The sequence below is a fragment of the Aspergillus eucalypticola genome (assembly GCF_003184535.1).
Source record: "Aspergillus eucalypticola CBS 122712 chromosome Unknown BO83scaffold_6, whole genome shotgun sequence".
NCBI lineage: Eukaryota > Fungi > Ascomycota > Eurotiomycetes > Eurotiales > Aspergillaceae > Aspergillus > Aspergillus eucalypticola.
In genome coordinates, this window is record NW_020290280.1 from 1,376,905 (window position 1) to 1,404,689 (window position 27,785).

General features: G+C 51.9%; 10 protein-coding genes across 10 annotated transcripts; 4 read left to right on the forward strand and 6 right to left on the reverse strand.

Moving 5' to 3' along the window:
- The first annotated feature begins 144 nt into the window (after window positions 1–144).
- BO83DRAFT_333772 (cohesin subunit IRR1) lies at window positions 145–4,602 on the forward strand. Its single transcript, XM_025528353.1, has 3 exons — window positions 145–380; window positions 468–1,002; window positions 1,069–4,602. The coding sequence occupies exons 2-3, from the start codon at window positions 501–503 to the stop codon at window positions 4,209–4,211; spliced, it is 3,645 nt and encodes a 1,214-aa protein (XP_025390889.1). The 5' UTR covers window positions 145–380; window positions 468–500; the 3' UTR covers window positions 4,212–4,602.
- Window positions 4,603–5,739: 1,137 nt separating this feature from the next.
- Window positions 5,740–7,733, reverse strand: BO83DRAFT_425017 (karyopherin alpha; the record flags this gene model as incomplete). Its single annotated transcript, XM_025535186.1, has 3 exons — window positions 5,740–6,642; window positions 6,702–7,211; window positions 7,500–7,733. The coding sequence occupies 3 exons, from the start codon at window positions 7,731–7,733 to the stop codon at window positions 5,740–5,742; spliced, it is 1,647 nt and encodes a 548-aa protein (XP_025390890.1).
- A 613-nt stretch (window positions 7,734–8,346) lies between these two features.
- BO83DRAFT_219828 (telomere-binding alpha subunit central domain protein) lies at window positions 8,347–10,570 on the forward strand. Its single transcript, XM_025526803.1, has 4 exons — window positions 8,347–8,702; window positions 8,760–9,669; window positions 9,735–10,098; window positions 10,194–10,570. The coding sequence occupies exons 1-4, from the start codon at window positions 8,448–8,450 to the stop codon at window positions 10,483–10,485; spliced, it is 1,821 nt and encodes a 606-aa protein (XP_025390891.1). The 5' UTR covers window positions 8,347–8,447; the 3' UTR covers window positions 10,486–10,570.
- A 194-nt stretch (window positions 10,571–10,764) lies between these two features.
- On the reverse strand, window positions 10,765–12,897 carry BO83DRAFT_376576 (CCCH zinc finger protein). Its single transcript, XM_025530758.1, has 4 exons — window positions 12,581–12,897; window positions 12,376–12,519; window positions 11,981–12,317; window positions 10,765–11,894 (listed from the first exon to the last, which is right to left on the reverse strand). The coding sequence occupies exons 1-4, from the start codon at window positions 12,653–12,655 to the stop codon at window positions 11,080–11,082; spliced, it is 1,371 nt and encodes a 456-aa protein (XP_025390892.1). The 5' UTR covers window positions 12,656–12,897; the 3' UTR covers window positions 10,765–11,079.
- Window positions 12,898–13,088: 191 nt separating this feature from the next.
- BO83DRAFT_333780 (putative translocon-associated protein, alpha subunit) lies at window positions 13,089–14,399 on the forward strand. The gene is made up of 3 exons (XM_025528354.1): window positions 13,089–13,318; window positions 13,393–13,826; window positions 13,883–14,399. Exons 1-3 carry the CDS (start codon window positions 13,247–13,249, stop codon window positions 14,166–14,168), a joined length of 792 nt encoding a protein of 263 aa, XP_025390893.1. The 5' UTR covers window positions 13,089–13,246; the 3' UTR covers window positions 14,169–14,399.
- A 10-nt stretch (window positions 14,400–14,409) lies between these two features.
- BO83DRAFT_376578 (DNA 5'-adenosine monophosphate hydrolase) lies at window positions 14,410–15,551 on the reverse strand. The gene is made up of 2 exons (XM_025530759.1): window positions 15,381–15,551; window positions 14,410–15,290 (listed from the first exon to the last, which is right to left on the reverse strand). The coding sequence occupies exons 1-2, from the start codon at window positions 15,481–15,483 to the stop codon at window positions 14,530–14,532; spliced, it is 864 nt and encodes a 287-aa protein (XP_025390894.1). The 5' UTR covers window positions 15,484–15,551; the 3' UTR covers window positions 14,410–14,529.
- A 167-nt stretch (window positions 15,552–15,718) lies between these two features.
- On the forward strand, window positions 15,719–20,148 carry BO83DRAFT_356738 (RNA helicase). Its single transcript, XM_025529218.1, has 3 exons — window positions 15,719–16,036; window positions 16,123–19,675; window positions 19,745–20,148. Exons 1-3 carry the CDS (start codon window positions 15,794–15,796, stop codon window positions 20,023–20,025), a joined length of 4,077 nt encoding a protein of 1,358 aa, XP_025390895.1. The 5' UTR covers window positions 15,719–15,793; the 3' UTR covers window positions 20,026–20,148.
- Window positions 20,149–20,784: 636 nt separating this feature from the next.
- On the reverse strand, window positions 20,785–23,419 carry BO83DRAFT_219877 (cyclin family protein). Its single transcript, XM_025526805.1, has 4 exons — window positions 23,195–23,419; window positions 21,940–23,019; window positions 21,340–21,879; window positions 20,785–21,286 (listed from the first exon to the last, which is right to left on the reverse strand). Exons 1-4 carry the CDS (start codon window positions 23,204–23,206, stop codon window positions 21,023–21,025), a joined length of 1,896 nt encoding a protein of 631 aa, XP_025390896.1. The 5' UTR covers window positions 23,207–23,419; the 3' UTR covers window positions 20,785–21,022.
- Window positions 23,420–26,556: 3,137 nt separating this feature from the next.
- Window positions 26,557–27,149, reverse strand: BO83DRAFT_219872 (uncharacterized protein). Its single transcript, XM_025526804.1, has one exon. It carries the CDS (start codon window positions 27,007–27,009, stop codon window positions 26,704–26,706), a length of 306 nt encoding a protein of 101 aa, XP_025390897.1. The 5' UTR covers window positions 27,010–27,149; the 3' UTR covers window positions 26,557–26,703.
- BO83DRAFT_461429 (uncharacterized protein) lies at window positions 27,150–27,745 on the reverse strand (the record flags this gene model as incomplete). The annotated part of the gene is made up of 1 exon (XM_025537259.1): window positions 27,150–27,745. The coding sequence occupies one exon, from the start codon at window positions 27,743–27,745 to the stop codon at window positions 27,338–27,340; it is 408 nt and encodes a 135-aa protein (XP_025390898.1). The 3' UTR covers window positions 27,150–27,337.
- Window positions 27,746–27,785: the final 40 nt, after the last annotated feature.

Genomic DNA, 27,785 nt, shown 5'->3' on the forward strand with positions numbered 1-27,785 from the left:
TCAGAAAGCGGAGTTTGTCGCCTGAGGCTGCCACGCCTGTTGGCTCCCCGTCATCGCCAGGCACCAAAGCGCGTCGTCCGTCAACGAGCCAAAGTCAAGATCCCCAAAGTCCCTCTTCCGTCGTCCTATCTAACCCCCCTCCCTCTCTCCTTCCCCGTATCCCTTGGGTCCCACTCCCGACTTCCGCATGTTCTCAATTGCTTCCCTTTAGAATTGATTTATCCTATTTCTCACGTTTCTTCCCCGCCCACTGTCCGCGTACCGCAACGTGCCTCAAACGCGCGCGCAAACCCGGAAGTCATTGGGAAACCCCCCAACATCGCGTTTGACGGCTCCCGTTTCATCTCTATCTTTGACAGATCACCCACCCCCACGTCCAAGTACGCTCTACGCCCTGCGAAATCCTCTGAGACCATCCATCCCATGAATTCCGTTGGATCCCGACTGACCGTTTTTCCGACTTACAGTGATATAATATCTTTCCCCGACAGACAGACGATATGGAAGCCGAGTCGCCCCTCTCAACACCTCAGCCGGACCAGACCCAGAGTGATGCCTCCCCGTCAACAGACAGGAGGAAGTCGGGTCGCGTGACGCGAAAACCAGAGCTGTACTCCCAGAGCTTTGGCGCCAGCAATGGTGCGACCGCAGGCGGGGCTAAGCGCAAGCGCACCACGACTGGCGATGATAACGATGATGACAATGAACTGAGCAACGAGGACGCGTCCGAGTCAGACAGCGATGAGTCCGGCGACGAAGATCCCGACGAAGAGGAACTGCGCGAGAAGAAGCGGGCTGCGCGCAAAGCAGCTGCCAAGAAGCAGTCGTCCTCATCAAAACCGAAGCCCAAGTCCCGTACCGCGAAGAAACCCAAGGTTGCTGGCAACGGCCTACCTAGTCGCCTGGCCCTGCGGCCCGCTGCCAACGGAAAGAAACCGGTTTCGCGTCCCAGGCAGATGAAAGCGCGACTCACCATGGCTGCGCGCGAGGGCGGTCTCTATGGTAGGTGTCTTACTCCAATTGATCCCTTGGCGTAAATGCTATAGCTGACACGGATTTCGTTCCTAGCGGAGGTCTTTGGCAAGGGACGGACCGTCGAAACGGTTGCGGCGGAGTGGCTTACGCATTATCAAGAAGAGCAGCAGGAGGCAGTGTGCGACATGGTTAACTTCATGCTGAAATGCTCGGGAACTGATCTAGAAGTGACGACTGTTGATATTGAGAATGTCGACCACGCCCCGCACCGTGTGAGTGATTTAGCAAATCAGTACCAAACTTTAGGGATTTCCGAGTACCCCTTGATCTCCAAGTCCAGGAAACTGAGGTCTTTCCACCCCGTTTTGGAGAGTTTCATCATGACCCTGATCCAAACCCTGCACCACTCGTCCGTGCTATACAGCGATCCGAACCTTTTCGAGAACATCCAAGTTTGGATCTCGTCACTGTCCTCTTCCGGATGCCGGCCTTTCAGACACACCGCTACCGTTGTCTCCCTGGCCACGATGAATGCTTTCTGTGATATTGCGCGGGAGGTCAACACCACTGTCTCCACGTCCCGCAAACAGCTGGAAAGTGAAAAGAAAAAGCGGTCAGTGAACAAGGGCCGAGTCGACGCTATTGAGACAGCGATCGAGGAGGGTGAGAAGAAGCTGGAGATGATCGACGACTACCTGAAAGATGGTGTGAACGTTGTCTTCGTCCATCGCTACCGGGATATCGACCCCGCCATCCGCGCCGAGTGCCTGGCAGCTCTGGGACGCTGGATGCGCACCTATCGCGAGTACTTTTTCGAGGGCCAGTTTCTTCGTTATTTTGGTTGGAACCTCTCTGACGCCGCGGGCCAATCGCGTGCAGTGGTAGTTGAGCAGCTCAAGTCCCTCTATGAGATCAAAGACAACATGGCGGGCCTTCGATCGTTCACGGAACGTTTCCGCCAACGCCTGGTAGAAATGGCTGCCCACGATGCTGAGATTACTGTGCGCACTTCTGCTATCGAGCTGCTTGACCTGATTCGCGATGCTGGGTTGATTGAACCGGCTGATGTGGATACGGTCGGCAAGCTCGTTTTCGACTCCGAACCCCGGATCCGTAAAGCGGCTGGTCGCTTCTTCGTTGCAAATGTTGAGGATGTGTTCGACTCCGCTATGGAAGAGATGGCAGAGGAGGCTGGTGAGATCTTCGGTGATGAAGATGAGGACGATTTCGAGTCCCCCAAGCGCTCTTGGATCAAGTTCAAGTGCCTAGCGGATATTCTCCAAGCCTACGATGATCTCGAGAATGAAAGCGCCGAGGAACCCGTGGCGCCACGAGATGCGCTTTCGGGTGCTCCGATGGACACACGTTTCGTTCTTGCCACGGAGGCCATTTATCCCCATCTCACCGACCTTGCTCACTGGCAGTCTCTGGCAGGATACCTTCTCTATGACCATTCTCAGATCCCGGAGGACCCCAGCGAGGATGATACTGCTGCTGTGGTCCGGAAATCGTACAAGATGCAAGAAGGTCAGGAAGTGATACTTCTGGAAGTACTGTGCTGCGCAGTTAAACTGCGCGTCCTTGAGATTGCCAAGTCAGACATTGATAAGAGGGGCCGGAAAGTTAAAGCATTGACCGACAAGATCCCAGAACTGCAGGAGGAGATCTCGCACAGCCTGGCGCAGATCATTCCACAGCTGCTGAATAAGTACGGCTCCGTACCGGAGGCGGCATTTGCGGTCTTGAGGCTTGAACATCTCGTCGACCTGGAAAAGATCGAGGATATACAAAAAGACGCGACGGCTTATACCGCGTTGTTGAACGACATAAACAAGCAGTTCTTGACCCATTCAGACCAGGATGTCCTGGCCGAGGCCAGCGTTGCGTTTATTCATGCAAAGAGCTCCGATGATATGCGCGAGGCGCTAGAGGGCAAGATTCAGGAGCTATGGGACAACGTGGTGGAGACTCTGAGCACTCTGTCACGAAAGCAGGACGTGTCAAAGGGAGGCTCGATATCTCCCGCGACCCTGAACGAACTCGTCAACACAGTGATCCGGATATCCAACCTTGCCAGTGTGACGGACTGTACGCATGTCTTGGAAACCATGTCTTCTGGTCGATCAAAGGGTAAGCGCACAGACGTTTCAGAAGCACCCTTCAACGCTCTCGTGCATCTGATGAAACGGGGGCTGCGCGACCCGGAGGATGATGAGGATCTGGCCAAGGCAGAAAGTGAACTGGTTACAAACAGCATTCGGACGCTTCTGTTCTACTTCATGTGGAAGGTGCAGACATTGACCACGGCCCTGAATGCAGGAAAGGCTTCGTTCAATACGGCATACTTCGAGGCTCTGACTAAGGGGCGTGAGATCTTCACCACAACACTTGTTGCTATCATGAAGCAGCGCTTGGGGCTGGACGACATCAGGTTCTGCGCAGCCACGACGCTCCTAGACCTTCAGACCCTGTTCGGCACCCTTCGCCATGCTGGACTGAGTGCAGCCAATGACGAGGATGTGATCCTCCAGACTCAAAGTCTTGTCCAAGAGATCGGGCGTGAGCCAAAGACACTCATCGCCAGGATACATAGCATAGCAGAACGCACGTACGCGAGGAAGATCCGAGTTCCCATAAGGGCTGCCGACGATGACGGGCTATCTGACGAAGACATCCGGAAGGCACCCCAGGATGAAGACGACGAAGAGTCCGAACCCGAAGAAATACTGGACGACGAGCGCCTCCGATCAAGCATTATTGCCGAACAACGCCTGTGCGAACTGACCGGCAAGATTGTCCTCGCTATCGTCGGACGCATCATCGACGCCACCGGATCAGACAGTGGAGCATTGACGAAGAAACTGCTCAAGAACAGGTCTCAGCTGGGTCGAAACTACCGTGAAGTCCTCGCCTACCTCGGGGACCTCATACCCAGCAGAAGCACAGCAACACGAGCCGCCCCGTCACGAAGTAAACAACCATTGGCGCAAAGCAAACCCCAGAATGGCGCCAGCAAGCGAGCAGGAGAGCACAAATCCGCCGAGCGGATAGACGACGAAGAGGACGAGGATGAGAACGACGCTGAAGAAGAATCCCATCACGAAGATGACGAAGAGGAGGACCTACGAGCCCGTGGCCTCCTCGAAGAGGAGAACATCGACCAAGACAATGACGAGGAGGAAGAGGAAGAGGACGATAATCTAGATCCGGACGAGGACGAAGTTATGGGTGATTAGTTTATTTCTGTTTTCATCATACCATTCATGTCCTGTCTATTCAGTTGATATTTTTTCTTTTTCGGACGAAAATTATTAGGGAAAGGCACGCAGTATTAAGGTGTCAATTTGCTATTCTAGGCCATTTACCTTTTTTTATCTTTCTGATTGATTGCGATTCGGTGTGACGATCTACTGTCATTTTCTTCAATATTCGATTCTCCCTTCTGTCCTTCCAATTCAATATGCGGGGTCCCTTTTGCTTTTCTTCATTTCTACTACCCACCCCGGCTTTTCATCTTACTGTTACTACTATGTAGCCCTGGCCTGATATCACTACTCTTCGTTTCTTGATTTACATTTGTCTCCATTAAGCCTCCTTTGCCCCGGACAATGGAAATCTTCGCAAATTACCCCACATCATTTGTTTTCTTCATTCCAGCTTCCGTAGATCATCGGCCTGCCTTTGCCTAGTAAATTGCTTGAGAAGTTCTGCCTGGCTCTTTTAAGAGGGTGCTTCAACATCAGTAGTCCACAGGCAGGGGATATTTGAGGTTCTAGTTATAGGCCTTTGCATCATGCCCTACGGCCTCTACGGTTGTACAAATGTGCGTACCTGTGTATCTGTGTGATATGATTCGTCTTTGGTGTGAGAACGAGTTTGCTTTGGGCGAGTTGGCTCGGTGTATTTCACTCCGTGTCAGGATTACATGGAAAGAAACCAAGGGAACACATGAGATGTTTCAACGTAGGTAAATATATGGGGTGAAAAAGAATATGTCAATTTCCAGGGCTAGGTTTACTATCCACCATGACTGGATCTGTTGGATCTCTTTAAAGTATACTGAGTTTGTTCCTGTTTCTCTAAGGATTCCAAACCACATCCAGGGACAGAGCCAGTCGTCTGCGTATGCCGACACCAACGCCTAGTAGTATTCCTTTATTTTTGTCTGTCTAGGCGATAAGGGGACGGAAAGCACCTAAGCCCGCAAAACAACCACAACCGAAGGGATAATCCAGAGAAAATGAACAAGAATGAGACCGAAAAAAGAAAACAAATACGCCTGTGTATGAGGGATGCTACGGGGTGGTACCAGAGTAATAGGCACGTATAAGAAGGGGTACATGATGGTGAATCTTTATCGTTCGTGATGGTCAAACAGAGGGGAAGAAATCATGATACGGGAAGGGAAAAGGGGGATGGGGGAGGGGGAGGGGGAGGACAGAAGGGGGTAAGAATGAGGAAACCTAGAAGGGCAAAACAAGAAAGGGTCGGAAGAGACTTCGCAAAGTTACTCCAAGGATGGCGAGAAGCCACACTAGACACCGCCGTTCTTGAGTCATGACAAGCCTGGAATAATGAAGTGATAATCTCGTCCCAGAGCCTCCACGAACTCAAGGTTGAGGGTCCACATGGCGGCATGGTGACCGCCAGATGTAGATCTAGCGAGAAAGAATTGAAATAAATGGGTGCAGATCTCTCATGTGGGGTCATTGTTTCATTCCCAGTAAAATGCGTGTCAATTTTGTTTTTGTCCTTTTTTTGTTTTTACATATCCATGGAGTCACCACCGTTGGCGAAGTTGAATCCGCCCTGCTGTTGCGTGGTGCCGAGGGCGAATCCAGTCTGGGTCTGCTGAGGAGCAACCTCATCAATGTCACCAGCCTCGTCCTCATCAGAGAAGTACTTCTCGATGATGTTGTACGCCTTCATGTAGATCTCCTCGTTGGCGTTGTTCTGGCAGTCATGGATCTTCTCCATACCACCGGCCTCTTCGATGAACAGGGCGTAGCGGTTGACGTTTGCCTCGGCCTGGCCAGCCTCCTTGTCCATCTCGCCGACCTTAAGGATGTTCTCCAGACCGTCCAGAGCAACCTGGATGATCTTGTTGTCAGGGCAAGCAAGAAGGTCGCACAGGGGCTTGATGCATCCTTGGGACACAAGGTAGCGGATCTGGTCAGGCTTCTGCAGACCACCGGAGGTGGCGTTGGAGATGGCCCAGCAGGCCTCCTTACGCGTCTTGAAGTCACCGTTCGCCAGCAGGTTGATCAAGGGAGGGATAATGCCGGCGTCGACGACGGCCTGGATCTGGCTGGAGTTACCAGCAGTGATGTTGGAGATAGTCCAGCACGCCTCCTTACGGATACCGTCCTTAGTGGAGCTCAGCAGAGCAAGGAGGGCGGGAAGAGCACCGCAGTTGATGATGACCTGGGTCTGGACATCGTCACCAGTGACGATGTTACCAACCGACCGGAGAGCGGGGGTCTGGACCGAGGTCGAGGCGTGCATGAGGAGCTCGACAAGACGGCGGGGGATGCCGGCCTCGATGACAGCCTGGATCTTGTCGTTGGCGCCATCGGACAGGTAGGAGATGGCCCAGCAAGCATCGATAAGGACCTCATCATCAAGCATGTAGATGAGCTTAGCAAGGACAGGAAGAGCGGGGGCAATCTTTGAAATTCATTGTTAGCGACAACAGCTCGTTAGCATGAGAAGAGAGGATGACATACGGTGTTCCAATCAGGCTGAGGCGTCTTGCCGCGGCAGAAGTTGCTCAGGGTCCAGGTAGCGTTGCGCAGCATGCTCAGCTTCCGGCCATCGTTGATGAGGTTCAGCAGAGGACGCAGAGCACCGGCGTTGAGGACAAAGTCACGGCATTGAGGGCTGTCACCCGCAATGTTACCAAGGGCCCAGACGGCCTGCTCACGAACATCGGGCTCAGGGCTGCTCAGGAGCTCGCAGAAGATCGGCACAGCACCAGCCTCGATAACGACCTGGGTCTGTTGGGCGGAACCGGAGGCAATGTTGGTCAAAGCCCAAGCGGCTTCAAACTGAACAAGAGTGTGGGGGGATCGGAGGAATTCAACGAAGCGGCTCACGACACCGGTCTCGATGACACGCTCAATGGGAGGGTTGCGCTCCTTGGAGAGCAATTTCCTGAACTTGGTGGTGGCTTGGATCTGCTGGTCGATCTGATCGGAGAAGACGCCCTTAACCATCTCGGGGAGCTCCACATTAAGCTAGAAAACCATCCATTAGCTAATTTGCACAGTAATGAACACATCTTTGCTGAGCGCAATGGTAGTCTTGATGATGCTGGTCGTGTGCTTGTCTAGTCAAGGCCGAATGAGGGCTCGCCCGGCGGCAAAGCGGTGAAAAGCTCTCACTGGGACGCATCTGGACAAGCAAGACCGACCAGAAAGAAAGATCGAAAACGGGCAGCCGACGGGCGCAGCTCCCGGTCGGGAAAGGAACAAAGAGATTGAACAATGGATATAGAAACAAAAAGAAATGCAGGAACCGCATACCTCACTCTCGATGGCGCTGGCCTCATCGTCACTCTCGGCAGCTACGCCGCCGCCCACACCAATGCCGCCATCGCGGGTCTGGATACCTCTCCTCTTGGCCAAATTCTCATCTCTCTTCTGCTTTCTGATTTCAACCTGTTGTTCCTCACGACGACGACGGAGCTCGTCAGGCCGGAACTGGTTCCGGGCCTTGAACTGAGTGCGACGATGTTCGGGGATGTAGCGCTCGGCCATGGTTGCTTGGGACACAGAGGGGTGAAAACAAAGCGCACCACAACCGGGTGTATTAGCTTAAGAAATGGGGGGAGAGAAAAGGAGATGAGGGGGAAAAGAAGAAGATGAAGTAAGTAGCGAGATGTGGGAGATGGGAATCCCAGCGAGCTAAATAAGGGGATAGAGAAAGAGGCTAGACAAAGGAAGAAAGGACAAGCGCAAAGCTGAGATGGTAGAAGGAGGGGAAAAAAGTGTTGATGCTCTTCGGAGGTGGGATTGCCCAGTCACGGGACGCCGCTGATTTGCTGTTTTCGTCCAGCTCCGCCCGCAAGCGCCACTTCCGCCTAAGCGAAGTTGGCGCCGGGTCGTCTCATTTCTTTGCCTGACAAACGCGTCTGCTTGTTCTTCTATCTATATTGGATCAGTTGTCATCGAGAAACCTTCTGACGCTGTTCTGGAAACCGGCTGTCTTGCGAACCATTTCTAATTCGGGCCCTTCTGGTGGATGCGTTGTTTACGTGTATTACTACTAACTGCTCCACTCGGTCCCGCGTCGATCTATTCGCGGTTCGATCAACAATACTACTTCTAGTAACTTATTCATCATCTATATTAACAGCCAAGGAAATCCGAACTCACGACGTTTCAGTCCTGCAGTGGATGCATTATATGCATCAGGCTCTGTTCTACCGTGGCTTCAATATGAAATGTGCGACATAACGTAATTTCCACACCATGTCTCGCTTCGTGGATGTGTCCACTGCGCTCTCTGCGCAGGGCAGAGTAAGTGTCATTGGCGTCGTAGTCGACGTCTTCGGTGGGATTTGGAAGTCTAGAGGCTCATCCAGCTGTATCACCTTTACCATCAAGGACTCAGGTCTTGACAATGGACATACATGGGACGGGTTGAAAATCAAATATTTCAAAGACAATGAGAGCCATTTACCTCCCGTCCAGGTACGCGATGTGATCCTAATACGAGATCTGTGGGTTCGTGAGGCATGACTTGGCCCCTTCAACGGTGACAGACTGACCCTTTGACTGCAGGTAAGAAATTTCAAAGGAGACCCTCTTGGAGTCGCTGCCCAGGATAGAGAAGTACCCTGGGCAATCTTTCGCTTGGACCCGGATCCCACGTCTAGTCCTGCACCCCTTTGTGGCCCTACACACTTTGAGCCATCGCCTTCGGAGAAGATACATGCTCTAAATCTGATGAATAGCCTCCCTGCGGTCGATGGCTTCCGCAAAGCCCCAGCGCAGGATACTCCGCGTGGTTCCTATATTGTCCAGGCTGCAATTCCAAATTCCAAACCTTATCCGCACAAGAAGCTCTCACTTGTCAAGGATATTGTAGAACGAAATTATGTTGACCTTGTGGGGGAAATTGTCAAGATCTATACCAACGACAGTGAAAAGGTCGTCCTCTATTTCACCGATTACACGGCCAACGATGGTCTCGAAGACCGCCAAATAGACGATGCCGGTGACAATGGCTTTGGCACCGAGGGAGATATCTACGGCTATCAAAAAAGACCCAAGAAGAAATGGACAGGACCTGTTGGACGAATGACCCTCTCAATCACCCTCTGGGAACCCCATGCATCGTATGCGCGCCAACACCTAAAGAATAACGATCTCATCCAGCTATACAATGTGCATGTCAAGCGCAGCCGCATCAACGGGATCTTAGAGGCCAGTGTTCACACAAACCGCACGAATCCAAATTCAGTGAATGTACATACCTTGGACCGTCGCAAAGATACATTTGTCGAGCAATTTCTACAGCGTAGGACGGAATACTGGAAAGCGAATCCTCGGAAGCGGGAACCGGAAAACGAAGCCCAGCAAGTCCCCAAGAGAAGCACCAAGAAACAGCGAAAGAGAGCCGAAAAGGTGGAAGAAGGCCAAGTTCCCATCACGGCAGCAAGCAGCAAGCGATATGCACCAAATGAGAACAGTGAGTCATGCTGTCTGGTTAATAGCCACTGTGGTATCGTACAATTGATTGACAGTCCATGACAGTCATAGCCGGCAATCCGTCTGTTCCTACAATGTCCCTCGAAGCGATCCTCTCCAACAAACTCCATGACAACATCTCATATGACAACATACAGTACCGCTTCCCTTTCCAGAATTTCTGCTACCGAACCACAGTTCGTGTGGTCGATTTCTTCCCCCCACGACTGGAAGACTTCTCCGTTCCCGAAGACTCCTCCGGCGAGGGAACCTCCCAGAGAGATCCCGACCGGTTCATTAGATGGGAATGGCGCTTTTGTCTGCTCGTTGAAAGCATTCCTCCTCCACCCGCAGGCCAGGAGAAAGAACAGATGAGGTTATTTGTAGCTGGCCCGGACGCGGAATATCTATTGGGATTAACTGCAGTCGAGTAAGTCTTGCCGATCCCCCCCTTGCATAACTGACACAAAGGATAAAATCTGACTGAGACCGATCCTCTAACTTTAATCTTGCTATGTCCATTAGTCTAAGACGAAACCAACACGACCTAAAAGAACTCCGAGAAAAGCTCTTCATACTATGGGGCGATCTGGAGGAGCGTAAAAGAGCGGCCCTGCACGACGGAAAGCAAGACATAGGTCCAGTTTCATGCAGACCTTTCAATTGCTGCATCCAAGAATATGGTGTTCTCTGCAGACATCGCCCTGATACGGAGAGCACCACCATTAATAACGAAGATGATGAGAATGGCTGTAGTCATGACGACTGCTTTGGCTGGGAGAGGCGCTTTGCTATGTTCATGACGACTATTTCGTAATACACTTTTGCATGCAATACTTTCTTATGGGAATAGCGGTGGTGTTTGCTGTTGTATACATAGGGTACTTTGTTTTGCTTTTAGTGCTAGGGTTATCTAAGGGCGTGAGTCTTGGGGACAACGGTTTCGTGTATGCAAAACAAGAACGATGTGATAGTGCTTCCATCGAATCAGTGTTGCACAGAAACTGGGATTTTCAATATTATCAAATACGACAGTCCGGAGACGGTAGTACTACGACGAAGATACTTATAGATTGAATTGCATATAGTTAGCGGGTGAGAGATTGGCGAAAATGTCATATTGATAGAAAATTTCACAGATTGAGTACCGAATTTAGGGATATCCATCAAGATATGTACCATGCGTAAGGTAGTAGAAAATCAAGTGTAGGAAGCACGCCAGCAAACAGGGATCTTGGTGTTGATGGGCCAAAAACTTGTGAAAAAGACAGTCCAATCTTATCTGCGCGAAGCCATTACAAAGGCCAAAGGAAAACACAACTTTTGTGCTAGAACAATGCAGGTCCTGTTTCACGCTGCAAACTTGAAAGAGAAAATGGAGCTCGCTTCCCCGATTATTATACCCCTGCTATTAGACCTTGGTTAACCTAACGATATTGGTGTCGATGCCGTGCGCGGTAGGATCAAATCGACAACTCGAACCCCAGTAACAATCTTTTTTCCCGGGCTCTGCGTGAGGGCACCGATGCCCATATGTACATTCCGGGTCATCGCAATCTAGTCCATATCGGCAGGGTGTCATGCGGGCGATGGCGGTCAAGACTGAAAGTTCACTTCTGGTCAACTTGCGCGAGTGGTCATGCTGACAATTGTCAATTGTGCATTCTCCTAGGAGGTAATGAAGGTTGCATAATTTTAGTTTCTTCAGGCGATTCATCTCTTCTCGCGGGATGCTTTTAAAGTCAACCCGGTCTACACGTTGACCGTATTTGTTTCGTTCAACGATCTTGGGTCGTGCGGGCGTAACTGATTTCGATTGCACCACTTGGAAATCCCCAGGAGTTGATGGCCTGGCAGAAGTGGAAGACATCGACGTACTAGCGTTCGTTGACGTGCTGGTCGAGGTTCGTGACAGTGGCACTGCGCCTGGTTTCGGCGATGGAGTAAGAGCTGGAGGAGGTTTGGACGCTACTGCGGCCTTCCACGGGGCCCAGACAGGTGTTATTTTTGTATTTCGAAGGATTTCTGGGAACTGAGAGACTCTGTATGCGGCCTTGATCTTGGCCAGATCTTTTTCAAAGGTGATGCCCTCGATCAAGGTTACTCTTCCTACTAGGTCAATGTCTTCCATTATGTCCACCAAGATCTGGGCATATGCGTTGGTGTCGGCGCATCCTAAAAAGATTTGATGACAGTGGCAGTTATATAGGTTGACTTTGAAGGCCTCTAGAGATGGCAGACAGCAGGTCAGCGCATCGTCCTGAGTAACATACCAATGCAAGTATCTTGGACAAGGAAGTCTTGATGCGTACCTGCAATCTTGTCATGTGCGTTGTCTAGTCCAGTGTCCACAAGGTCGAACAGTGGATGGCCATTGTTGAAGCCCTTAGCAAAGCCCTCGATCGATGATGGGTCGGTGCTAATGACGCCTCGGACACACATCTCGCTCAGACCTTTCAAGTTAACGTACATCCTCGTGATTATTTTTGGATTATCAAGGCCCGGGAAATTGCTGGCAACATAGTCTTTCAGGGCGACAGCAAGCTTATTGGCTGCAACTTTGCCACCTTCTTCTCCCTTTTGGAGGAACTCGTCCTTGAAAATGATGCCAGTTCCATCTAGTAGCACGACTATAAAGGGCTCGCGGTCCTAAAAGCGGACGGACATCATTAGCACAGACCAAGCTGCAGAACTATGAAGGTCCCACCATAATGGCCTTGATCCTCGCGATATGCTGCATTAACTCCATTTCATGAAGCTGGATATCACGATTAAACCGTGTTTCACGTTCATGATCGAGTTTCTCTTGCTGGAAGGCAGCCTCCAGCTCTGTCACACGCTGCAAAAGTTCCTAGGTGCAGGGAGTGTAACGTCAACATGGAGCACTTGATACTGTGATGCTGAGCGGCTACCTCGATTAGGATATTCTTATCTTGTTCTATAGATGCCAGCTGTTTATATCGCTCGAAATATTCCGGAGCTGTCATGATGGACTAGGTAAGGTTTGGGCACTAATGGTTTAAGAGGGATAGCAAGTGAGAGAGAGGTCTTGTGAAGCGCCAGGCTATAGAAGCACCGAGAATGGGGAAGGGTTGATGGTAGGCGGCTGAAACGGCGGCGATCGAGATTATAGAGCCAAAAAGAGTAGCAGATTGGGCAGACAGCGGGGAAGTCAATACTATCGGGAGTGAATTTACTGTACAGTCACGAAGAAAGTGCGAGATCTACAGAGACAAGTGAACTGGACTGGCACAAGCCTAGAGCAAGTCACCATCAAAACAGCCGCATGAGGCGCCAACCAGTCACGAGCCGCCGGCCGGGGAGAGCTGGGGCTGAGTCAGCCCGCCGCATGGGGAACCATCCCAGCCAACCTGAGGCAGTATTGAGGCTACGTGGAGAAATTGCCCGGTTCCCCTTCCTCTCTTTCTTGTTGCTTCTCCTCTCCCTCTTACTTCTCCCTCTCTTCTTCATCCATCTCTGGTCCGATCGCCTCTTCGATCTTTCTCTCCCCCACCCTTTCCCCCCTCTCCTCACCCTCACCCTTTCTCTTCTCGTCCCCAACTCCCGGTTCATTCACAATGGGTCGCTTTGGTTTCTTGTCCCTGGCTCTCCTTTCTGTCCAGGCCTTGATTGGCGGCAGTCTCGCGGCGGTATGTTCCCACTCGCGTGACTCTTATCGTTTTACAGTCAATTGAGTTGCTGACGCGATGTCGCATCTTATCAGGATGCTGCTGAGAAGGATGATCTCCCTGAAACCCAATTGCTTTCTGTCACGGCCCACGCCTCCTTCCCTGCCTCCGAGGAGATCTTCGGTGTCAAGCTTGTCAATGGCTACCCGACTGAGGCGCTGATCACTTTCGCCAATGAGGATGAAGTTCCTGTGACTGTGAACTTCATTGGAGGTTCCTTGTCGGCGGTTGAAGGAGAAAGCAGCCAAATTGTTCGCAACCTGACTGCGCACCGTTACAGCGTTGAGATCCCGGCCGGTCAGCAGGAGAGCGTCAGCTACAGCTTCGCCACCGAAATGCACCCCCAGGACTTGCTGCTTACTCTCGCTTCCGTTATCTCTGATACCAATGGCAACCTCTTCACTTTGTACGCCTACAACAGCACTGTCAGCGTCGTTGAGCCCGAGACCAGCATCTTTGACCCTCAGATGTAAGGCACATTCTCACAGCTCGTCGATGGGATCAAGCTAACCCGATTATCATTAGCCTTTTCCTGTACTTCTTCCTCCTGGCTTGCTTCTCTGGCGTCGTCTACTTCTTCTACACCGTCTGGATCGCTCCCTACTTCCCCCAGAAGCGCCGTGCTGCAAAGGGTCCCGAGTACAAGAAGTCCGCTGGTGCCTCCAAGAAGGAGGCCCCCGTTGAGGCTCCCAGCAGCCCTGCTGTCTCGTCTGCCACTACCTACAACGCCGAGTGGATCCCCGCTCACCACATCAGCCGTCCTGAGGCCAGGAAGGTCAAGGGTGGCGCCAAGTCTAAGAACCGTGCCTAAATGGCCCTTTGCAGTGCTGAGTCTTTGGGTGATTTGTGAGGAGATATTGGGAAGGGCTTGGAGTCGGAGGGAACCTTGGTTGGTTCTCTCAGCGACTCCGGAGTAAGGCTAGCGGACTTGGGAAAGGGTCACTGAAAATGCGGCCCCACCGAGAGTTATTGCTGCCTTGGATTTGCGTGTACATTTACTTCAAATTGATATTTATAATCGAAGCTCACGCAATCAGCCAGGGGAACCGCGTCGTCGGTTCCCCGCGTCACTCCATCAGGTGCCAATTGAAGCTCAACTAAACATGGCAGAACGTGCCTCTAGCTCCCAGTCGCTTATACCATCCTGCATGCATGCGGGCAGTTCCTGCGCCTCACAGCTTTCTCCATGCATCAAATTCCTCCTTCAAATGTAGCTTCAACTCGGCGAATTTGTTTCCAAATTGCTTCCCACAGCGCCAACAGACAAAATCCCTCCGCAAGTAGCCTTGTTCATCCGGGTGTCTCCGCACATCATCTGGCGCGAGCGGAAAATCATCAATATTGATGAAAAACGGTGTAGAAAAACTATTGTAATGTTTCCTATGCTTTAGACGATCGCTGAACCGATCCACGGAGATAATATGCACATGCAAGTGATTCATGGAGGGATGCGCATGAATCCCACACATAATCTCCTGCTCCCAGTTTCTCCCCGGCGGCAGCTCCTCCAGCGGCGGTTCTACATTAAGCGCCTCTTGCCTTTCCTTATCCTGCGCCGAGTATTTCCCGTGTATTCGTCTGAGCTCTCCAGCCGCGACTTTGCGGAGTTTGTGCGTTTCTTTCTTCACTTTTGCCAGGAACTCGGCGTCCTCGAAGGCTTCGAAAGGATGGAGGCGCGTTTTTTGGGGATCTCGTGGGAGAAGTAGGAGGTGGAGGGTTGCCTTAGGGAACATGTCGTGGATAACGACGAAGTCGTCGTCGTAGTATACTACTACGTTGGAGGGGAACGATTCTGGTTTCGCGATGTAGACGCCTAGGCCGTCTCGGGGGCCACCGATGGCTCGCCTTTTAGAGGTAGGAAGAATGTGCTTGGAGGATGTGCTGGAATCGCCATGTTTGGGATGTTTAGGTTTCGGGGCGAGTAGTTCTGTAACTGAGATAGGAATGATCAGTTAGTGGTTCCTGCGTCTGCTATGCAAGGGGAGAGGGGGGGGATGAGTTGATGTTTGTGTTCGGAGCGTACAGGCGTCTCTTTTGGCTGGCTTGGGTGGCAGCTGCTGCGCTTCTGCGGGCGCGACATCCTGTTCTGTGGGACTGTCGAGCTCCAGAGTAGGAGATTCGGCCATTGTAGTTGAGTTACTAGCTGATGAACACAACGAGTGAGTGGTACAGAGCTGTTGTAGGTGAGATTCAGAGCTCTTTCTTATGATGCGGAGAGGCCGAAGCAATGCAATGCGATCAGCGGCGACTCCCCGCAGCCCTACCCAAAGGATCAAAGCGGCCTAGTGCGGGACAAGCCAACCGCGGAATCGTCTCAAGAAACTCCCGTTGCTTCTTTTCAATACTAGGAGTGCTCTAGGTACCTTTTTGGATTCTCCTCAACGGCCTGAGTTACTCCACGGGCGTCTGCTCTAGACTATCTGTCATTTTGGAAACATGCCCCCCAAGAAAAAGAACGACGCCCGTGGAGGAGCCCCCAAACCGGGGACCAAAGCAGCCAAAGCTGCCGCCGAACGATCGGCGGAGACAGCGAAGAAAGCGCAGGCTTCTGCGGAGGAGCCTAAGAAACCCTCAGTGAAGGAGGTTATTGGAGGCGCATCATGGACCGGAAAGCTGCCGGTCAATATGCTTGCGGAGCACTGCCAGAAGCAGAAGTGGGAGAAGCCTGAGTATACAATGGTATGGCCGATGATGGCCCATCTTCGTCTATCCAAAAATGTAAGGATTAACGGGCTCGTCATGCTGACAATTCTATCACATCGCAGATTAAAGTCTCGGAGGGCTTTGTATCCTCCGTTATTCTGAAGCGCATCGATCCAAAGACTCGAGAAACTGTCGTACTCCCTCCTATGAAACCCCCTCCGTCCCACAAGCATCTCGCCGCGCAACCAACGGCGCTAGAGGCGCGCCATTTCGCTGCTGCTTATGCCCTATTTCGAGTCTGCAACATGAAGAATATCCATATGATGCTTCCACCCACCTATAAGAAGCTCTGGAAAGAGGATTTTACGGAGATAAAATCGGCAGATACCAAGGGAGGGAAAGGATGGATGTACGAGGCGGATCCGTTCCTCGCCAAGCAGGAGCGAGAAAGTGCAGCTGCAGACTTGGAGAAGAAGCGGAAAGAGCGCGAAAAGGCCCAGGCGAAGGAGGCAGAGAAGACCGTCGACTTGGGACTGGGCTCAAGCGGTGATAACAGGGGCAAAAAGATCTGGTCGCAAGCACCAAAGGTCGACCTTGGGGGTAGAGTGCGCCGTGAAATCGAGGGTATACTGCGGCAGCATGCAATTTGGAATCCTTATAATGTGGAGATACCGGAACGCGAACGCAAATCCATTGTCGAAGAGCTTACTCAATTGGGCTTCCGGCGCAGCCACGTTGAGGAGGCGACAAGCACGTGCAAGGACCGGGAGGAGGTCCTGGAATGGCTTCTTATATACGTCCCGGAAGATGATCTGCCGCGTTGGTGTCTTCCTGAAGGGTACTCCGCCGGTGTGAGCCTTGCCAGCGATGATCTTGCAAGGGAGGCCAAAATCAAACGGCTCGCCTCCATCGGCTACCCTGCTGACCTGTGCTCGCGCACATTGGATAGCAAAAAGGGTGATGAACTTGCGGCCGCAGAGTACCTCCAAAGCACACTGGTGCACGGGTCGAGTTCTGCTGCCGACTCTTCGCCCATTGCGGAAGAGGATCTATGGGCAGAAGAGCAAGAAACCCTGGAGGCTATCTTCGGCGAACGATACAAGCGAGTTTCGCCTAAAGTCTGTGAAATTAGGAGTGAGGGATCAGACTTACCAGAATCTTTGACATTCCGTTTCCAAAGGCCTTCTACGCACTATCCCTCATCTGTCCCGGTTATCTCTATTCTGGCCAAGGGCATTCCAGCTTACATACGCCTGAGTGCTATACGCCAGGTGGTACAGTACTCTGAGGAGAACTTCTTCGGTGAGCCCATGATATTCAATATCCTGGACTGGCTGGAGGTCCATCTGCCGGAAGTTATGGAGAATCCAGGGCGTCTGAGGGATATCTCGACAGTTTCTGCTTCTCCAACTGCCACCGGATCTGTATCTCAACTCCCTGTTCGCCAATCGCGCAAGAAGGGCAGAGACGTGAACTGGCAGGCGGGCTCGCCGCAAAGCGTCGCGCTGAGAGAAGCCTGGGAAGCGAAGCAGGCAACAAAGGCCCAGCAAGAGATGACTAGGAAACGACAAGCTCTTCCAGCCTGGAACACACAAGACGCTATCATCCAGGCCGTGAACAAGTACCAGGTTACTATCATCTCTGGTGAGACCGGTAGTGGAAAGAGTACCCAGTCCGTCCAATTCCTGCTTGATGATCTGATCAAGCGAGACCTTGGCGCTGCCGCCAACATTATCTGTACCCAACCTCGCAGAATTTCTGCCTTGGGTCTCGCAGATCGCGTATCCGATGAGCGATGTGCGTCGGTTGGTGACGAGGTCGGATACATCATCCGAGGCGAGTCGAAGGCCAAGGCAGGCACAACGAAGATCACATTTGTCACCACTGGTGTTCTGCTCCGTCGCATGCAATCTGGCAGCGGCCCCGACGGTAACGTTGCAAGCTCTCTCGCGGATGTCACCCACGTCGTGGTGGATGAGGTACACGAACGGAGTCTCGACACTGATTTCCTTCTGGCTCTGCTGAGAGACGTCCTTCGCTATCGGAAAGACATCAAGGTTATCCTCATGAGTGCCACTCTCGATGCCGACATCTTCATGAACTACTTCGGCGGTAGCAAGTCCGTTGGATTTGTTAACATCCCAGGACGGACCTTCCCCGTCCAAGATAACTACTTGGACGATATCATCCGCGACACAGGGTTCTACCCTGAGTATTCTGAACGCGACTACGAGGAAGAAGACGCAGTCTCATCCGCCCAAGCTGACGAGTCCCTTGGCAAAGTCCTCCGTAGTCTCGGAATGGGAATCAACTATGAGTTGATTGCCTCCACAGTTCGATACATAGACGCCCAGCTAGGCGACCAGCCAGGAGGCATCCTAATTTTCCTCCCCGGAACAATGGAGATCGAACGGTGCCTGAACGCTGTGAAGAGGATCCCCAACGCCCACCCACTCCCCCTCCACGCATCTCTCCTCCCAGCCGAACAACGGCGTGTCTTCCTCAGCCCTCCCAAGGGCAAGCGCAAGGTCATCGCAGCAACCAACGTCGCCGAAACATCCATCACAATCGAGGATATCGTAGCCGTCATCGACACCGGCCGAGTCAAAGAAACGAGCTACGACCCCCGCGACAACATCGTCCGACTGCAAGAAGTATGGGCCTCCCAGGCAGCCTGCAAGCAACGACGTGGTCGAGCCGGTCGTGTCCGCGCCGGTACATGCTACAAGCTCTACACCCGCAAAGCAGAGGCAAACATGGCACAGCGTCCCGACCCCGAGATCCGTCGAGTACCCCTCGAGCAGCTCTGCTTATCCGTCAAAGCCATGAAGGGCATCAACGACGTCGCCACCTTCCTAGCTAACACCATCACCCCACCCGAAAGCACCGCCGTCGAAGGAGCCCTCGACTTCCTCCACCGCGTCGGCGCTCTCGACCACGACAAACTAACCGCCCTGGGTCGCTACCTCTCCATGATCCCAGCGGACCTTCGCTGCGCCAAGCTGATGGTCTACGGCTCCATCTTCAGCTGCATCGACGCCTGCGTCACCATCTCCGCCATCCTAACCGTCAAGAGCCCGTTTGTCTCCCCACGCGAGAAACGCGAAGAAGCCAACGCCGCAAAGGCCTCCTTCTCCAAAGGCGCCGACGGTGACCTCCTCACTGACCTCCTCGCCTACCAACAATGGTCCGACCGCGTCAACGCCCAAGGCTACTGGCAAACCCAATCCTGGTGCTCTGCCAACTTCCTCTCCCACCAAACCCTCCGCGACATCTCCTCCAACAAATCCCAACTCCTCACCTCCCTCAAAGACGCCGGCCTCCTCCCCGTCGACTACTCCTCCTCCTCAGACTCATCCTCATCCTCATCCTCCTCCCACTGGAACCGCAACGCAACCAACAAACCCCTCCTCCGCGCCCTAATCGCCGGCGCCTTTCAACCTCAAATCGCACAAATCTCCTTCCCCGACAAGAAATTCGCCAGCTCCGTCACAGGCACCGTGGAAATCGACCCCGACGCACGAACAATCAAATACTTCAACCAAGAGAATGGCCGCGTCTTCATCCATCCTTCTTCCGTCTGCTTCTCGGCCCAATCGTACCCTAGCTCATCTGCATATCTCAGCTACTTTACCAAAATGGCCACGAGTAAAGTGTTCATTCGTGATTTGACGCGTAAGTTGCCCCAAATCATCCCTCTACTATACCATACCAATGAGGCAAATATACTAATATTATATATAGCATTCAACGCCTACTCTCTCCTCCTCTTCTGCGGATCCATTGACCTCGACACCGCAGGTCGCGGCTTAATCGTCGATGGATGGTTACGGCTGCGCGGATGGGCTCGGATCGGTGTTTTGGTGTCCAGGTTGCGGATGATGCTGGATGAGATTATTGCCATGAGGATCGATCAGCCTAATGGCGGTGGTAGTGGTGCAGGGGGTGATGATCAGGCGAAGACGGCGGATAAGGTGGTTGAGGTTGTGAAGAGATTGATTGAGTTTAATGGGTTGGATCAGTGAGTGGGTTTTGGGGTATATATTTTTGGGCGAAATTTTTGGTTACTGGTGAGAATATCTTGGGGTAGAGCTATGGATATTTAGTAAAGTGCTAGATGCTAGATAGATGATGATGCAAAAGTAGATGTGGGTGAATGACATGATGAATTGGATGTTACTGATTGGCCCAGTTTCCTAGATACTACGATGTATATAGTCTTTTAAAGCTGGAGCTAAGGAGATAGATCCAATGGCATTAACTGGTGGGTCATAAACCTGGATAATAATCCACAGAACGATGCATGCGGTAATAGACGAACGGTAAACGTCATTTCCAACGAAACAAAGGAAATCAGAGGGCAATGGATTATAGCGATGCTCGGGGGAGCTCGCCGTTCGTCGTGAAGATTCCGTGGATAGCAGCAATCTGCCGGGAGCGTGAGATAGGTCGTGATAGTCGAGAAAGGTAAAAGAACACAAGGGCATAACGACATAGGAGAGAAATGAAGAAAATGTAAAGGAGGGATTGTAAGAAAAGACAGCCATCGACCCATTAACTCCCGAACCCGGACTGCTTGCATGAATCAATTGTCGTGCAAATCATTAATAAAATAGAAAAAAAGAAATGAGGTAAAAGCAAAAGAACTCCGTCTCCCTGACATCCGATTCCCGATCACGGCATCGGTTTTTCTTGCGTGGTCTACATCTTGCATGGATGGCCATAGGCGTCACATGTCTTGGTATCATAAGAAAAGGTAAATGAGGGTGTGAGGACCTTGATCCTGGGGTATTGGCGACGTGAGCTTCTGCGCACACTCACGCCTCTTATTTTCAGATATTAGCAGCTTTCAACAGGCACGGGTTGCAGGTCAGTGTAGCCAGCAAACCCTGAACCCCTGCGCCGTGTCAGACATTTTCATGCTCTATATGCAAAGTAAACGACGACGATGTGTTGAGTTTTCTGTAAGTGGTAGCGGTTAGAAGAGGTCGAGGGATTCAGCGTGAGTGACTAGATAAGAAGCTATGCGCGCTTCCAGTAGGGCGCTGGTTCAGTTGATGCGTTGCGATCGGAGTAAGAGCTATCTCTGGCCTGCTCTGGAACAATGAATCCCTTTCTCATCTCGTTCTCAACGAACAGAGAAGCGCGCTTGTAGCGCTTGTCAGAAAATTTCTCGTAGATAGAGCCGTGGTGCTTGCGAGGGTTCTCGCAGCATTCAACCATGAGAGAAATGAGCGGGAGAAGCTGCGTGTAAGTGTATCCGGCATAGTGGGCGTGGGCGGGAGTCTGGGAACATGTTAGGACAACTTCTTTCGAACTTCAGCAGGTCAAGGACATACCCAGGTTCCCTTCCGCAGCATGAGCCTAGCCAGGCAGTGAGCGCCAGCGGCAACGAAGCTCGCGGGGCTTCCGACAAAACGCTCATCCATGACGGTGATCTCCAAGAAGTACTTGGCAAGAGTGCGCGTCTCCAAGTCGTAGTCGTCGGCCTTGCTGATCCTCCGCAGGAAACTCATCGGACCAGGCCATCCCAGCTCGAACTGCAACATGCTCAACATGAAACGCTCAGCTTTGAGAATCTCGTCCATGGAATATCCTCCATCTACCATGTAGACAATTTCCTGCACGGACGGGCAGTTGATCTCCTCATACTTGGCGGCGATGAAGATGGCAGTGGCACCCACAAGCTGAAGTTTGCCCAGGGACACGATCTTGCAAGAAAGAAAGCGGTCGATGTAGTTGACACACAGAAAGAGGGTTTCGGGAAGCAAAGAGAACCGATAGTGGACCTGCACGACCCAGTCCATAAGCACAGACCGCATAGACCACTGGATCTCGGCTTGGTTATCCATATAGTGAGCATTGGGTAGCATCTTGATCTGTAGGCCATGTAAGTATCTAACTACATAGGGTCAGGTTTCTCCAGACCTAGTACGTACCTCTTGTTCTCTCATGTATTCGAAAATCTCCTCGCTGTACTCAGCAACCATGCTGGTATCGTACCATTCATCTTCAATGTCTTCCTCAGTCCGTGTGGCCTCCACGACCTGCTCCGCGAGAGCTAGTTCGCGTCGGACTTGCTGGGTGAATTTGGGGAAAAGCACTGTGGTGGCACCCCCGGTGGTATTTTCGCCGCGAGAGCGGTAGGAGCGAGCAGTCATATACCCATCTTCCTCCTCATGCTCGTCCTCTTCATCCCAATCTTCCGGCTCCGACTGTGCTGGTGCATGCGAGGTCGAGGCAGAGTCACGATGAGCCTTCGCGACACGGTTAGGTTCAGGAACCTCCGGCGCAGCGGGAAGCTCGCGGGGCTTGGGATCCTCGCTATGATCCTGGACCTTGCAATGATCATCATCAACCTCCAGCAAAGCCTTCTCTGCCTCGTCCACTTCAGAGTCCACTATGGAATGCTCTTCGGCGTCTTCCAGGACTGGCTTCGGTTCTTCGTGTGTAGCTTCCTCCTTCGTAGTGGTCCGCTTCGCAGCTGCGGGCGCCTGTGCAAGGGATGCCTTGTTGTCCCCTTCCTCGAGTTCGGTGTTGGTTTCCTTGGATGTAATTTCGCATTTGTTGTTCGACGGTTCCGACGCGTCTTTGAATACTGTAGCCCGCTTGTTTAAGATCTTTCTAGCATTGGCAGTTTGCTGCTGCAAAGCGATTTGCTTGGAAGGTTCAATGGGTTTGGCGTTGGGAACATTGTTCAAGAGGCCTTTCATACCAGCCATTGACATGGGCCGCTGAGCTGGCTGCGCCAGGCTAGCCTTCTTCTCGACGATCAACGCCGCCTTCTCTGCCCCTTTGGTCTGCTTCTTGCCCGCCAGGGAGATATCATCGCGACCGACAATTGGTTTGGCCGTGTTGCTGACATCGCCAAAAGCAGCCCGCTTGGCCGCACCTTTGTTAGCGCCGTTCTGGAACATGGTGGACAAGGCAGGCGTGGATTTGTTTTTCTGGGTAAGGGTCTTGTTGGCTGCGAGAGGGAAGGGGGCATTCTCGTCACCACGGACGCGAATTCTCTGGGGCTAATGCCATAAATCTCGTCAGCTCAGTGTTATTAACTAAGTCGCGACCTTGGTGAAGGGGTAATCGGAGGCTAAGCCCTCAGTGCGCGTGCAGCACCGTGAACATGCATGCCATGTTTATAAGCCGATTGGACGGCTGCCAGGCAAGAAGGACATGCAATGGAAGATAACGTACCTTTGCATCCATCTTGGATGAAGAGAGGCAATACTCTGAAGCCTCGAGAACCGTGTTTGGGGGAGCTTGGGGAAGGGTGGGTGGTTGTTTACGTCTCTGCGCCCTGCGCAGGAGTTGGTCGTCGCAGCTAAAGTTATACTAAAAATGCGACCCCAAACAAACACAAGACCGCGCCAAGGGCTCGAGCGATAGCGCCAGTTCGACCAGGTTTGAGTGTTAAGGTTGGCTGCCTCGAGAGGGAGGAGGTTGGTTGAAAGACGACGACTAACACCAATACATTGACAAAGACAGGGCGACCAGCAACGAAGAAAGGGCAGGACAAACAAAAGCTGAGTTTGAACTGAATCTCAAGGGCAACCACCAGCATTGCCCGAAACGGTCACTTCCTTACTTGGTTACCGTCAACAACACCCGCGCTAGTCCGCTTCGGGTGTTGCTATGGCATGCTTAGGTCAGTCGCTGTTTGCGCTGTTTGCTTGCTCTCCAGAGCGGGTGACATCATCTAACGCGTCTTCCCACCAGCACATCAATTCCTTTACTGCCCAGCTTTCTCTTCCAAATCCTGCTATATCTGGTGATAAAAAGCACTTTATATCGCAGGCTATTTTGCGATTCTAAAACGACAGCATTTCCTGCTTATACTTACGGTTGTGGTGGACAATTGTGGTGGATATTCCCCCAGGTCCTGGACGCGCCGGGTCACACGAAGCCGGCCTTCACCCAACGCGAGTTCACGTGACCCTGAACGGGCGGGAGAGCTGCCGTCTTTGCTCCGGGATTTGACGCTTGAAGCGGAGGTTGGAGCAACCGGAATGTCGAATTCAGCTTGCGACCACCCCGATTATCCAGGACCTCCGATCGCACTATTAACCAGGCTCACCGGTGTCGCATGGCAGGGCACCTAATTGCCTTTGAGCGAAACGTCTCGACCAGGATGGAGTGGATGGGCCATTCGGGTCGAGATTTCAGCTGGAACCTGGTCATGCCAATGATGACGGGCCATGATAATCGCAAACCCGTCAATGACTTGAGGAATCCATGTTTCCTGTAGGCTTACAGTTTGCATCTTTGGCCTGGCTTTTCTGCGGGTTTTCTAACTGGCACTTACTTTGGACTGATTTTGGGTCCCGTTTACACCCGCGCAAAATGCCAACCTCGCCAGGAAGCCACAAGTTTCCCCCCCCATTGTGGGACGCGGATCCGGCGGTACCTATCATGAGGCGGCGGGATTCATGAGAGCGGGTTTGTCGATGGTCGTGTGCGAAAAAGTCCGACCTCCACCGGATTTGCAATCAGTGAAATAGCCAGTATTGGTTGTAAGTGTTATGCGATGGTCGCAAATTCACTTTGATTGATGCTGTGATCCATTGTGCATTGTAGAGGAAGAGAGAGAAGATGGAAAGGATGAACACTGGGATTGCTGGCGACCAGCCGCCATTTGAGGTGTCGCGGACAACCGAACGGTGAAAGCGGACTATTGAAGATACGCAAAGTTTCGGTGTGTGTTTGGCCTGGCGGCTGACCAACAACAATAGCAAAGCCAGTTAGTTAACTAGCATGAATGGGCAAAATTATGATGACTATTGAAGCACCGGCCGGACTGGTTATTGATTCTGGAGCAGGCCCCGCTTTGAGTGCCTCAATAAGGAACACTCACAAACTCTACAATTGGAGTGATCGCACGAGATCGGATTGTGTTCAATTTGAACTGAAGATTATTACTTTTGACAAACACAAGGGAAAGAAGCGACAGAGCCTATATCTTGCCGTAGATATATATATATATATATATATATATGATCCCATTATTGTCATTCTCATTTAGCTTCCCTGCGGAATGCAGTCCTTCCAGTTGATCTCCCCCCACCCGGCTAACGGCATTGTTGCGCCAGTTGGTTGTTCTTCAGTCATTCTCATTCGATCGCTTGGGGCCAGGATGAAATTATGTAGAGACCCCAGTACAACGCGCAAGACATGGTTAAACAGCGGATTGGCAGTCAAAGGGAACCCTCCGAAGGTTTAGTTCACAGGCCGCTGCGAAGTTGCACTGGACCTTGCAGACATAGGAATGGCCGGCCTGGCAGATGCGATTTAGGGACCCGCGGGACAGGAAGCCAAATGACTGTCCATAGGATCGGATGTGCTAATTTAGATGATGATGAGGATGATGATGATGAGTTTCTTCGCTGTCAGTCTGGTCGCAAAAGAATACTAAGTCCTTGTGCCTGCCCGAAAGTTGGTGAAGGAAAGACGGGGATCCTTACGTAGCCCACCGTTTTCCGAGGAGGGGTAAAAGGACGAGTCTGGACAGGCGCAGATCATGAAACGAGGCAACAATTGGGCGTTGTTGCTCGTCGGCTTGTTGGCTCTGTGTCGTTGCAGCATCCTGGCCCAATTAATCTCAGTCAGTTCTCGTCTCCATCCCCCGGTAGCGATGGTTGGGTGTGGTGGATTGCCCTCCCCTCATTCCATTGCATGCTGTTCCGTTAAGTAGTATTTCCTTTGCTTTTCCTTTGGTGGTGATGATGATGATGGTCTGGTTGTTTCTCCGGGATTCTCTGCGGAGTACTGATTACTACTAAGTAGTCTTTATACTGGTGATGGATGATGATGATGAGCCTGAGGCCATGGAGGACATATGCGCCGTAGGAGATTTCCTTTCCTTTGCCCCAACATGGAGATCCGGAGCATCGATCGCCCTTTCAACCGGTTATCCAAACCATCATGCATGTCTTACGCCCCGCGAGTAATGGAATGGCAGCATTGAGTATGGTAAGAACCTTGCGCGACCAGCGTTGAGGGAATTGGTCGCTGAGAGAGAGAGGGGGGGACAAGTTCAGTTCTTTCCGGAGACAGTTGGTCGGTCGTCTTTAATTGCGTCTTTTTGCCCATCCACGTAGGAAATACAAAGGGAACCAACCTTATTCCCCAGGATAACATTCTTCGGATCTTTTCGCTGCTTGTTTGGTCTGTAGTGATTATTTCGCCTTTTTGGAAGAAAACATTCGCTACGACTTGATTCTTTAACCATTCTGATACGAAAATGTCCATCTTCCCAGGAGTTAAACCCGAAATGTGGACGGACAGGAAGAAAAGCGTCCCATCACTCGCTCTCCGCAGCCGGGATGTGATCGGGGGTGTCATTCGACGTGGCCGCGCTGAGGAAGTGCCAGCCAACCTTGACCCTACGCCACTCCGCTTCATCTGGTCAACCATCTCTTCCGTTGGGTGCACAAAGAATTAAAATGGTAACAGTAATAATGATAATAAACATGATCGTAATCCACAGGTATCTCTTTCCGTGTGTATGTTCCTGTAATGTCCGTAGATTGGCAGTTCAAAAAGTACTCCTGCACCTATTCTCTGTGGTCGCAGATCGACGATGTCGCCGTCGTTTGCGCCAACACCCGGCCGATACTCCAGAGATCCAAAAGCACTTTGCACTCACCCTTCACCCCATCACTGGCATTAATTTGGAACAAAAGTTATAGCAATATAAAAGTGTAGTTTTAGCGATTCATCTGACAGGTACTTTGTACGTTTATTTTTGCCAGAAGTCCTTCCAGGCAGAGTCGCCGATCTCGTAGATCCAGATAGAAGCCGGTCCGTTCGGACGCAATGCGATTTAGGATTTTGCGATGAAAGAAAGCCACGCGCAAATAGAAAAAAGGGTTGAATGGGGAATATAGAGAATCAATTCGCATCTGGAAGGAAGTCGGGGGAGTCTGTGGGGGGAAAAGGGTGCATTCGAGAGGATGTATTGTCACCGACCCAGGCCACCTCTGCTCGCTTTGGGTGAAACCACATCCATCCATCCATCCAGCGCCCACTCCCTCTTCCTCTCTCTCTCTCTCTCTCTCTCTTCCTCCTCAACCTTCTCTTCGACCCAACCCGACTTCTTCTCGCCCACTCACTCCACCATTTGCCTTCGATTTTTTGGTGCATATCTATCAGGTAGGTTCCGGTCTATCGTTTAGCATGACTTTGATCTTCTTTTGCACCCGCTCTCCCCCTTTCCTGGCCTTTTGGTTCTCCTGACTCGCTTCGGCTCTGCGTGATGCCACCGCTGACATACCCAAGCGCTTGGTAGAACGACTCACCTCCCACGGCCCACCCCTCTTCCTACTCCCTCAACCACCATCGCTATCCTTCCTTTCTCATCTCGTCGGATCCGATACTCGGGTGCGACTCTACACAAATAGGTTTGATTTCCCATCGGTACGTCTTTGATGCCATCCATCGTCTTCCGAGTGTTTCGGGTCGTCTCTCCTCCTCCCAATCTGCAATCCCATCAGGATTCGACAGGGGAGGTCTCGGCGTCATCGAATAAACCTGGATTCCCTTCTCTACACATCGTCCTTTCTCATTGACATCTTTTGCATCACATCGTGCTAACCTTGGTGGTGGTGGTTGTCCAGCTTTTCGACCGTCTTTTTCTTTGCCTTTCCCGTCGCTCTCGGCTCTTGCGACTGAGGTGCCGTCGTCCTCCCACCGACCACCCTCTTGAGTCGCCATCCAACACATCCATAAAAACTGTCGCGGGTAGTCCATCTTTCAACTGAACCCCTCTGGTTTCTCTGTTGTGGTAGGT

Excerpts from the sequence above, each read along its gene's own strand:
- BO83DRAFT_333772 (XM_025528353.1), top strand. The coding sequence starts at position 501 with ATGGAAGCCGAGTCGCCCCTCTCAACACCTCAGCCGGACCAGACCCAG. Across the intron at positions 1,003-1,068 it reads GCGCGAGGGCGGTCTCTATG|CGGAGGTCTTTGGCAAGGGA; the intron begins GTAGGTGTCTTA and ends TTTCGTTCCTAG.
- BO83DRAFT_219828 (XM_025526803.1), top strand. The coding sequence starts at position 8,448 with ATGTCTCGCTTCGTGGATGTGTCCACTGCGCTCTCTGCGCAGGGCAGA. Across the intron at positions 8,703-8,759 it reads TCCTAATACGAGATCTGTGG|GTAAGAAATTTCAAAGGAGA; the intron begins GTTCGTGAGGCA and ends CTTTGACTGCAG. Across the intron at positions 10,099-10,193 it reads TTGGGATTAACTGCAGTCGA|TCTAAGACGAAACCAACACG; the intron begins GTAAGTCTTGCC and ends TATGTCCATTAG.
- BO83DRAFT_376576 (XM_025530758.1), bottom strand. The coding sequence starts at position 12,655 with ATGACAGCTCCGGAATATTTCGAGCGATATAAACAGCTGGCATCTATA. Across the intron at positions 12,520-12,580 it reads ATAAGAATATCCTAATCGAG|GAACTTTTGCAGCGTGTGAC; the intron begins GTAGCCGCTCAG and ends CCCTGCACCTAG. Across the intron at positions 12,318-12,375 it reads CGAGGATCAAGGCCATTATG|GACCGCGAGCCCTTTATAGT; the intron begins GTGGGACCTTCA and ends GTCCGCTTTTAG.
- BO83DRAFT_333780 (XM_025528354.1), top strand. The coding sequence starts at position 13,247 with ATGGGTCGCTTTGGTTTCTTGTCCCTGGCTCTCCTTTCTGTCCAGGCC. Across the intron at positions 13,319-13,392 it reads TTGGCGGCAGTCTCGCGGCG|GATGCTGCTGAGAAGGATGA; the intron begins GTATGTTCCCAC and ends GCATCTTATCAG. Across the intron at positions 13,827-13,882 it reads AGCATCTTTGACCCTCAGAT|CCTTTTCCTGTACTTCTTCC; the intron begins GTAAGGCACATT and ends GATTATCATTAG.
- BO83DRAFT_376578 (XM_025530759.1), bottom strand. The coding sequence starts at position 15,483 with ATGGCCGAATCTCCTACTCTGGAGCTCGACAGTCCCACAGAACAGGAT. Across the intron at positions 15,291-15,380 it reads GCCAGCCAAAAGAGACGCCT|TTACAGAACTACTCGCCCCG; the intron begins GTACGCTCCGAA and ends TTCCTATCTCAG.
- BO83DRAFT_356738 (XM_025529218.1), top strand. The coding sequence starts at position 15,794 with ATGCCCCCCAAGAAAAAGAACGACGCCCGTGGAGGAGCCCCCAAACCG. Across the intron at positions 16,037-16,122 it reads AGAAGCCTGAGTATACAATG|ATTAAAGTCTCGGAGGGCTT; the intron begins GTATGGCCGATG and ends ATCACATCGCAG. Across the intron at positions 19,676-19,744 it reads GTTCATTCGTGATTTGACGC|CATTCAACGCCTACTCTCTC; the intron begins GTAAGTTGCCCC and ends TATTATATATAG.
- BO83DRAFT_219877 (XM_025526805.1), bottom strand. Across the intron at positions 21,880-21,939 it reads AATACATGAGAGAACAAGAG|ATCAAGATGCTACCCAATGC; the intron begins GTACGTACTAGG and ends CATGGCCTACAG. Across the intron at positions 21,287-21,339 it reads TGCTGCGGAAGGGAACCTGG|ACTCCCGCCCACGCCCACTA; the intron begins GTATGTCCTTGA and ends ACATGTTCCCAG.
- BO83DRAFT_219872 (XM_025526804.1), bottom strand. The coding sequence starts at position 27,009 with ATGGATGGATGTGGTTTCACCCAAAGCGAGCAGAGGTGGCCTGGGTCG.